General features: G+C 41.3%; 1 protein-coding gene across 2 annotated transcripts in view; it reads left to right on the top strand.

Annotated features, from left to right (window-relative positions):
• The window catches only part of TARSL2 (threonyl-tRNA synthetase-like 2), a 64,227-nt gene that overhangs the window by 22,503 nt on the left and 31,572 nt on the right, over nt 1-10,152 (top strand). For both annotated transcript variants that reach the window (XM_008571087.1, XM_008571092.1), the window contains exons 8-9: nt 469-635; nt 2,401-2,563. In XM_008571087.1, coding sequence (XP_008569309.1) covers nt 469-635; nt 2,401-2,563 — 330 coding nt within the window. The remainder of the gene's footprint in view (nt 1-468; nt 636-2,400; nt 2,564-10,152) is intronic.

Genomic DNA, 10,152 nt, shown 5'->3' with positions numbered 1-10,152 from the left:
AAAAAAAAAAAAAAAAAAAAAAAAAAAAAAAAAAAAAACCTAAATAGATCAAAATTGTAACATGCAATGGGCATTCAGGCTTATTATATTATAAAATTATTCTACCTCTTAAGTAATAGAAAAAACCCTGCTGTTTATCTAGAATGTAAAAGTACTTTGGAGTTTGTAGTTATAGCAAGTTTCAATATATATTTTATTCTAATTACTAATTTTCAAAGGATTAAAACATTCTATGCTATATACTGTTGTATACTATAAAATAAATAAACTTAATGAAAATTATACTGAGCATATATAAATCTTTCTTTCATAATCCAGAAACCATCACATCTAAAACTGAGGGTACATTAATCATGAAATAATATAAAACATGATGCTGAGTTTTAAAATATTTGCTCATAGTGTTACTTTGCACGGAATTGTGATCTGTTCTATCAGGTCTTAGCGTTAAATGCATTTGTCTTAAAGGAGGAATATCACAAGCGCAACTTCACGGAAGTGCTCTCTCCCAATATGTACAACAGTAAACTCTGGGAAGCTTCAGGCCACTGGCAGCATTACAGCGAGAACATGTTTACCTTTGAGATTGAAAAGGACACTTTTGCCCTCAAACCTATGAATTGCCCAGGGCACTGGTGAGTATCAGAAGTGAAACAGATCTTTGCATAAGAGTGTGTAGCTCACTTCATCATAACTAGCTTTTAATGTTACTATTTTGCTTTTTGGAGGTAAGTAATTCCTTTATTCTGAAGAGTAGTAGTTGCTAATCATCTTTACCAAGTTCTGGAGAATGAATTACTTTTAAAAATATGATCTTTGGCAGGTATGAAATGTTAGCTGGAAACCACTTTTTTTTGTGCTTCTTAGAAGATAATAGTATTTTTCAATTTTATAAGTTATAATATTTGTCTTCTTAATAGTAATACACTTCAAATATACGTATTTGCAGAACATTTAGTTCATACATACTGTTTTGGTTGATTATAAAAAGATCAGTGAGGTCATAGTCAGTGGGTTACTGCATTTCATTGATTCCAAGATACCTTTTTTCCCCCTACTTTTCGACAGCTCTAAAATTGGGATCCATCTTATAATTGGTAACATCTTAGTGTTATGTCACAATTTATATAACAAATTATTTTATTTCTTAACGGTATGTAAAATAAATGTACCTTTTAATTACAACTGATGTTGTCTTAGATTCTATGAAAGATTGTAATTATTGTGAAATTGGTATGCAAATTTAACCTTGTAAGACAGGCTCATTTTACAAGTGGAAGTGAATAGGCACAATTCTCTACAAAAAAATACCTCAACCATAGTAGTTTTGTATTACCAACATACATAGTTTCAAGTAAGTTTACTCTACAAGGTAATTATTGAAACAAATCTCTGAACATTGAAGAAAGCTCTTTGTCATTTTTAGTAAAGACTAAAAGAAATTCAACTTTATGATGACAGCATGTAAAAAAATGTATGTAACTTTAATTTTACGAAAACTGGTATATAAACATCCTATAAACTTTCTTTTTAAGCAGAACGTGGAGGCTAAACTAGTGCTTTGCATTCTCTGAAACACTTGTGTTAGCAATTTCTTAACTCACTTTCCCATTAGGTATCATTTAAAGCTGTAGCCTGTGATTTCAACTATAATTATAAGTAAGGCTAAATGAAAGTAGAGAATGTAATTTTGTGTTTTCATGCCTCAAAAAAAGGAAGCAGGACCACAGTAGCTTAGTGGCTATGGGATGTGAGAGTCAGCAGTTCTTTCTGGAGAAAAGAAGTGCCTCATTCCACAGAGACGTTAGTGGTGTGCTTCCCGTGCTCAGTGCTAGAAATGCAGAGGTTGTTAAGACACAGTTTATTTCCTCATAGAGCTAGTGAGCAGAGTGGGGCAGGGACAGATATGTTGACAATCAGTTATGAAAAAGCGAGACCAGTGCTGTAGTAGTGGCCTGTTTGGGGTGTTTTTGGAGCCTGAAGAGAGACTGACTAGGTCTGTCTGTGGAGGTGTCCAGAGTGCTTCACTTAAGAAGTAGCTTTTGAAATGAATTATAAACTATGTGTGCAAGGTCTAGGGTTTGGATCCCTGTACTGGCCAGCCACCAAAAAATTAAAATAAAATAAAAATAAATGATAAGTGGAGATTTATTGAGTGGATGAGAACAGGGAGCAGCATTTCTGGAAGAAATGATAGACAAGGTTCTTTCTTAGAGTGCTGCAGTGATGTAAATTCAAGGTTCAGTAATTCATAGAAAAAAATTTTTAAACCTGATGATCTAAAAACCGAAATAATGAATTTACAAATCTTGAGGCTTAATTGTAATTTCTTAATATTTAGATAATCACTTACTCTTTTCTGTACTATATAAAAGCTAAGTGTTACTGCATCTTTTCTAGTCTGATGTTTTCCCATCGTCCACGATCTTGGAGGGAAATGCCTATTAGATTTGCTGATTTTGGAGTACTTCATAGAAATGAACTGTCAGGGACTTTAAGCGGCTTGACCCGAGTCAGGCGCTTCCAGCAAGACGACGCTCACATCTTCTGCACAGTGGAACAGGTAAGCGGTGGTACAGGTTGAAGCATAGCTATCACAGCGCATTGCCCTGAACATATGTCTGAGTCTTTCAGAGTTGCTATAAAATAAGATGTTTGGGCTAGTCTCTGAGAAGTCATTCACCTCCAACATTCTGTGATTCTGTAATTTGGGTCAAAAGATCAATAATCTCCTGACATGATTATTTTTTCCTTTGGCTTCTTCTACTCATTTTATTAATTTAAATTCCATTGAGTGGAATATTTAAAGGGATTTGGTAGAATTTTGGATGTTTTGTTTTTCAATATTGCCTTGAACTTAGAGTTTACTTTTTCAGTTTAAATTGAAATTGTCATGCAAAGGGTCACTATGAAACACTATCAGACAATTTGACCTAATTCACTTTTATAGAACAAGAGCAGAATATACATTTTTTAATAGTACATATAGAATGTTTACCTATATATTCCGGGCCATAAAGCAAGTCTCAATAGATTTAAAAGGATTTAATTTAAACGAAATGTTCTCTAACCACAATGGATTTGGAGTTGAAATCAATCACAGAGAGCTATTTGGAAACCCCCCAAAAACTTGGAAATAAATTACATACTCCTAAATAAGCATGGATCAAAGAAGGAACTTGGAAAATTTTATTTACCAAATGAAAATGAAAACACATCAAAATTTGTGGGATGCCACAAAAACGATATTTAGAGGGACATTTATAGCACTGAATACCTACATTAGAAAAGAAGAAAAATTTCAAATTAATGACCTCAGCTTCTGCTTAACAAACTAGAAAAAGAAGAGTAAATTATATCCAGTGTAAGCCAAATAAAGAAAATAACAAAGAACAGAGCAGAAATCATTGAAATAGGAAAAAGAAAAATAGTAGAGAATATCAATAAAAACCAAAAACTGGTTCTCTGGTTCTTTGCGAAAATCAATAAAATTGGTAACTCTTTAATATGATTTATTAAGGAAAAAAGAAGATGCAAATTTAAAGTACTAGTAATGAGAAAGGTGTCATCACTACAAATTGCATACATTAGTAAATGAATAATAAGGCAACATTATGACAACTTTATGCCAATAAATTTGACAACTAGATGAAATGGAAAAGTCCTTGAAAAACATTGGTGGGAAAAAACACATTCGGTTTCTCCCAGCATGCTTTCACAACATGCTTTTGACACCAGGTGTGTGGAGATGTCTCTACACACCAAGCAGTTCTCCAGTGGACACCAGCTGGGTGTCCTCTAATTCAACTCTTGTCTACCTGGAGACAGCATCAGATCCCACAGGTTGAGGGCTCAGTCCTCAAGATCCCCCCCGCCAGCCCACCTTCTGATGCCAAACGCAAGGTGCACATTGTTTTACCTGTGCTTCTGACCAACCCACTATAAATTGGGGCTCCCACCACCCCCTCCTTGGGCCTGACTAATTTGCTAGAGCGGCTCACAGAACTTAGAGAAACACTTACTTACAATGACCAGTTTATTGTAAAAGATGTTTTAAAGGATACAGATAAACAGCCAGATGAAGAGATACGTAGAGTGAGGTCTGGAAGGGTCCTGAGCATAGGAGCTCCCATTCCTGTGGAGTTGGGGTGCTCTACCCACCTGGCATGTGGATGAGTTCAGCTGTTCAGAAGCTCCCCATCCTCATGGGTCTTTTTATGGAGACTTCATTGGATAGGCATGATTGATGCATGGACAGCTGTGTAGTAACATGACTGGACAAAAGGGGTATAATCTAATACTTATAAACTGAGTGTGGAGACCTAGCAAAGCTTTGGTTCAGATCCTTCGTGGCGTCTGTGTGCAGTATTTCTTCCTCTTGTGCATGGGCAAGACCCCTATTGAAATGGGGATCTTATCATCTACACTTAGACAAGGTAGGTCAGAGAAATTCTTTAAGGGCATTTCTAAGGCAGAAAGGCAGGGGAAGATTAGAATTCTGCCTTGGGGAACTGGGAACTGTGGACAAAAACTTATATATGTGTGTGCACACACACACATATATATACATACACACATCTATATATCTAATCTATATCTATGTATATATGTCATAATATGACCAATACCAACTACCAAACTTTACGTAAGTAGATATAGATAATCTGAGTAGCATACGGAAATTTAATTGATAGTTAAAAACCTTCCCACAAAGAAAACTTCAGGCTTATATGGCTTCACTGGTGAATTCTACCAAATGTTTAAGGAAGAAATAATACCAATTCTAGACAAAGTCTTTGTATTAGTCCATTCATATTGCTTATAACAAAATACTTGGAACTGGGTAATTTATAAAGAAAATGACATTTATTGTTACAGTTTCAGAGGCTGAGAAGTCCAAAGTCCATCTGGGGGTGGCAACAGTGACCCTGGGGACTCACATTGCAAGATGGTGGAAGCAGAGAAAGCAGAGAGGGAGAGAGAAAGACAGACTCTCCTCTTCTTTTAAAGCCCTCCAAACCATGCCCCGACCACCATTTTTAATCCATTCATTACTGCACGGTCCTACAATCCAATCACTTCTTCAAGGCTCATAGGATTTCCCACCCTCTTAACAGTCACAGTGGGGGCTAAGTTTCTGTCTTTTTTGTCTTTTTTTTTTTTTTTTTTTTTTTTTTTTTTTTTTTTCGTGTCCGGCAACGGATCGCAACCCTCAGGGTTGTCCCCGAACCGGACCGGGGCCCGGCAACGGGATCGCAAGCCTCAGTGTTGCTCCCGCGCCTCGCTCAGCCAGTGAGCGGGAGCCGGTCTGCATGTGGGATCCGAACCCTCGGACGGGAGCGCCGCCGCGCCTCCCAAGCGGCGCACTATCCAGTGCGCCACCGGGCCGGCCCCAATGGGGGGCTAAGTTTCTAATACATAAAACTTGGGGGACAATTCAATCCTCAGTGAGTTTTGGGGGGACATAATTCAATCCACTGTACTCTTCCAGGAAATGAAGAGGAAGAAGTTCTTACCAACTCATGCTATGAGGCTAGCATTGCTCTGATATCAAAACAAGACAAAGACATTTCAAGAAAAGAAAACTACAGACCAAGATTGTGAACATAAAGTCAAATATTCTAAACAAAATTTAGGCAAATTAAATCCAATAGTATTTTAAAAGGGATAAAATATCTTGACCAAGGGGACTGTATCCCAGGAATGGAAGGTTGGTTTAACATTAGAATATAAATCATTGTAATTTACTGTTGTGGATTGACTTATGTCCCCCCAAAAGCCACTGAAGCTTGGATTGTGTGCCCCAAGTCTTATGTGTTAGAAACTTAGCCCCCACTGTGACTGTTAAGAGGGTGGGAAATCCTATTATGGTAATTGAAAGGTGGAGCCTTGAAGAGGTGATTGGATTGTAGGACTGTGCAGTAGTGAATGGATTAAAAATGGTGGTTGTGGGCCGGCCCGGTGGCGCACTGCTACAGTGCGCCACTTGGGAGCGCGGCGGTGCTCCCACCGAGGGTTCGGATCCCACATACAGACCGGCCGCTCACTGGCGGAGCGAGGTGCCGGCGTGACACTGAGGGTTGCGATCCCGTTGCCGGTCCCGGTCCAGTACGGGCACGACACTGAGGGTTGCGATCCGTTGCCGGTCACGAAAAAAGACAAAAAGGAAAAAAAAAATGGTGGTTGTGGGTATGGTTTGGAGGGGCTTTAAAAACGGAGCATGAAGAGTCTGACTCTCTCTGCTTCCACCTTCTTGCAATATGAGACCTCTGGGTCACTGTCGCCAGCACCAGATGGACTTTGGACTTCCCGCCCTCCAAAACTGTAAGCAATAAATTTTGTTTTCTTTATAAATCACCCAGTTCCAGGTATTTTGTTATAAGCAACAGAAATGGACTAATACATATGTAATACATTTATTGCTTATGGTTTCGGTGGCTGGGAAGTCCAAATTCCAGGGAACACATCTGATGAGGGTCTTGGTTGTGGTGACAGTGACCCATGGGTCTCATATGGCAGAAAGTGGCAGAGCAGAAAGAGAAAAACTGTTTGTGTGCTTTCCCTTTAAAGCCCTCAGAACCACGCCCCTGACCACCATTTAACCCGTCTCTAACCCTGGTTTTCTTGTGTTCTGAGTCCTCCAAACTCCTCTGACCTTTGCATAACACCCAGTTCCAAAGCTGCTTCCACATTTTCAAGTATTTGTTATAAGCAATACCCCATTTCTCTGGTACCAATTTTCTGTATTAGTCAGTGTTCGCCAGAGAGACAGAATCAATAAGATACGTTATAAATATATGAGAAGGGATTTATTAAGGGAATTAGCTCATGCGAGTGTGAAGAAAAGTCCCACAATAGGCTGTCTGCAAACTGGATGCTGATAGTGTGGCTCAGTCCAAGTGTGAAGGCCTGAAAACCAGGGAAGTCAGTGGTGTCATTGGTGAAAGTCCTGGAACCCAAAGCCTGAAGAGTTTCGAGTTATGATGTCCACAGACAGGAGAGGAGAGAGTATCCCAGCTCCAGAAGATAGAGAGATTTGCGTTTTTTTTTTCCTCTGAGCCTCCAGTGGATTGTATGGTTCCCACCCGTATTGTGGGCAGGTCTTTCCCACCCAGTCCACTTAGGCTCTTATGCTAATCTCTTCTGGAAACACCTTCATGAACACACCTAAGAAGATAACTTTACTGGGTTTCGTGGCATTCCTTAATCTAACCAAGTTGACTCTTAGAATTAACCTTCACACAATATTAACAAGCTGTAAAAGGAAAAAAAACCATACTTATCTCAGTAGAGGCAGGGAAAAGCATTTGGCAAAATCCAACATCCATTTCTCATAAAAACTCTCAGAAACTAAGAGTGGAAGGGAACTTTTTCAACCTGATAAAAGGCATCTGTGAAAAACCTACAAATAACATCATTGTTAACAACGAAAGTCTGGGGCCGGCCCGGTGGCGCAATGGATAGTGTGCCACTTGGGAAGCGCGGCGGCGCTCCCGTCCGAGGGTTCGGATCCCACATACAGACCGGTTCCCGCTCACTGGCTGAGCGAGGCGCGGGAGCAACACCGAGGCTTGCGATCCCGTTGCCGGTCCCTGGTCCGGTACGGGGGCAACACTGAGGGTTGCGAAAAAAAAAAAAAAAAAAAAAAAAAAAAAAAAAAAAAAAAAAAAAAACAACGAAAGTCTGAATGCTTTACCCATAAGATCAGGAACAAACAAGGTGAGGATGTCCACTCTCATCACTTCTATTATTAATCATCATACTGGAGGTTCTCTCTTGTGCAATAAGCCAAGAAAGAGAAATAGAAAGCACCCAGATTAGAAAGAATTACAACTTTTTTCACTTGTAGATGACATGACCGTTTATGTAGAAATTGGATGAAGTCTACAAAAAAGCTATTAAAACTAACAAGTGAGTTTAGAAAAATTATAGTTTGGGGCCGGCCCGGTGGCGCACTGGATAGTGCGCCGCTTGGGAAGCGCAGCGGCGCTCCCGCCCGAGGGTTCGGATCCCACATGCAGACCGGTTCCCGCTCACTGGCTGAGCGAGGCACGGGAGCAACGCTGAGGGTTGCGATCCCGTTGCCGGTCCCCGGTCCGGTACGGGGGCAACACTGAGGGTTGCGATCCGTTGCCGGACACGGAAAAAGACAAAAAAAAAAAAAAAAAATTATAGTTTGGAATATCAATATATAACAATAAATTGTATTTCCCTGTATTAGCAATGAACTATTGGGAATTGAAAATAAAAAACCCGTTGCCGGTCCCCGGTCCGGTACGGGGGCAACACTGAGGGTTGCGATCCGTTGCCGGACACGGAAAAAAACAAAAAAAAAAAAAAAAAAAAATTATAGTTTGGAATATCAATATATAAAAATCAATTGTATTTCCCTGTATTAGCAATGAACTATTGGGAATTGAAAATAAAAAACAATCATTTACAATAGCATCAAAAGTATGATAAAACTTAGGGATAAGTCTGGCAATTATGTTGCTACGGACTGAGTTGTGTCTCCCTAAATTCTTCTTTTGAATCCCTAACTCCCAATATAGTACCATTTAAAGATGGAGCTTTTGGGAAATAATTAGGTTTATGATCTCATGATCATGAGGGTGGGGCTTTCATGATGGAATTAGTGCCATTACACGAAGAGAGCTTTCTTCCTCTCTGTGTTTCTGCCATATGAGGACACAGTGAGAAGGCAGCCGTGTGCAAGACGGGAAGAAAGCCCTCACCAGGGAACTGAAACGACCAGCATCTTGATCTTGGACTCTGTTGTTTAAGCTGCATAATCTGTGGTATTTTGTTGTGGCTGCTGAAGCTGACTAATACATATGTGCATGACCTATACAATGAAAACTACAAAACATTGTTGAGATAAATTAAGGCCTAGATAAATGGAGAGATATAACTTGTTCATGGGTTTAAAGACTCAGTATTATTAAAATGTCAGTTCTCCCCAAATTAATTTATAGAGTAAATGCAATCCCAAGCAGACTTTTTTTAAATAGAAATTGACAAGCTACTTCCGGTCAAGATGGTGGAATAGACGGTCCCTAGCGTCATTCTCTCCCACATATCAACCGATTTAAACTATAAAAACATAACATCAAGTGCATATGGAATGGGGAGACGTCCAGCGGGGGAGGCAGAAGCTCCGCGGAGACCACATGCCCTGCGGGGCCGCCGTTGCACGATCCAGCAGATAGCTTTCACCGCCGCCACCTGGCTCCATTCCCAGCCCAGCCCAGTGCACACAGAGTGGGGAGACGTTCAGCAGGGGAGGCGGAGGCTCCGCAGAAACCACACACCCTGTGGGGCTGCCACTGCTGTGATCCAGCAGGTAGGCTTCACTGCAGGCACCCGGCTCCATTCCCAGCCTGGCCTAGTGCGCTCGGAGCAGGCAGGTGTCCGGCAGGTGAGGCGGGAACTCCACGGGGACCACAGGGCTGCCGCGCGATCCAGCAGCACGGCCCAATGCGTATGGAGCACAGAGTCGTCCAGCAAGGGAGATAGAAGCTCCGTAGAGTCCACACACCCTGTGGGGGGGCCGCTGCTGTGCGATCCAGCAGCAGGTAGGCTTCACCGCTGCCACCCAGCTCCATCCCAAACCCGGCCTAGCGCACACAGAGTAGGGAGACATCCTGCAGGGGAAGGGGAAGCTCTGCAGAGACCACACGCTCTGCGGTGCTTCTGCGCATCCCAGCAGCCCGGGTCAGAGCGCACGGAACAGGGAGAAGTCCAGCACAGGAGGTGGAAGCTCAGCAGAGACCACACACCCTGAGGTACTGCCCCATGATCCAGCAGCCCGGCAGAGTCCAAGCTGACCAGAGAGGTGGCTCCCTGGAGAGGCCCAAGACCCGAGGCAACCACACACGCAAGGCACTAGTGGCCAACTGAGTAGTCACTGAGGTAGCCATATCAAATTGGCAAACACAGCAACATCTTAGTCAGTCAATAGTGTCAAACCTGTGGACTGTGGAACCCCCTGCCACAATGAATAAACATCAAAGAAAAGATACCAGAAATATGAAAAATCAAGAAAGTATACCACCAAAGGATAATAACTCTTGAGGTCTAGATCCTACAGAACAAGAAGCCCTTGAAATGACTGACAAGGAATTTCGAGTGATAATTCTTTTTTTTATTTTT

This window comes from Galeopterus variegatus, unplaced genomic scaffold (assembly GCF_000696425.1).
Source record: "Galeopterus variegatus unplaced genomic scaffold, G_variegatus-3.0.2 Scaffold36, whole genome shotgun sequence".
Lineage (NCBI taxonomy): Eukaryota > Metazoa > Chordata > Mammalia > Dermoptera > Cynocephalidae > Galeopterus > Galeopterus variegatus.
The sequence above is the reverse complement of the archived record's forward strand: the minus strand, read 5'-3'. Positions and strand labels throughout refer to the sequence as shown.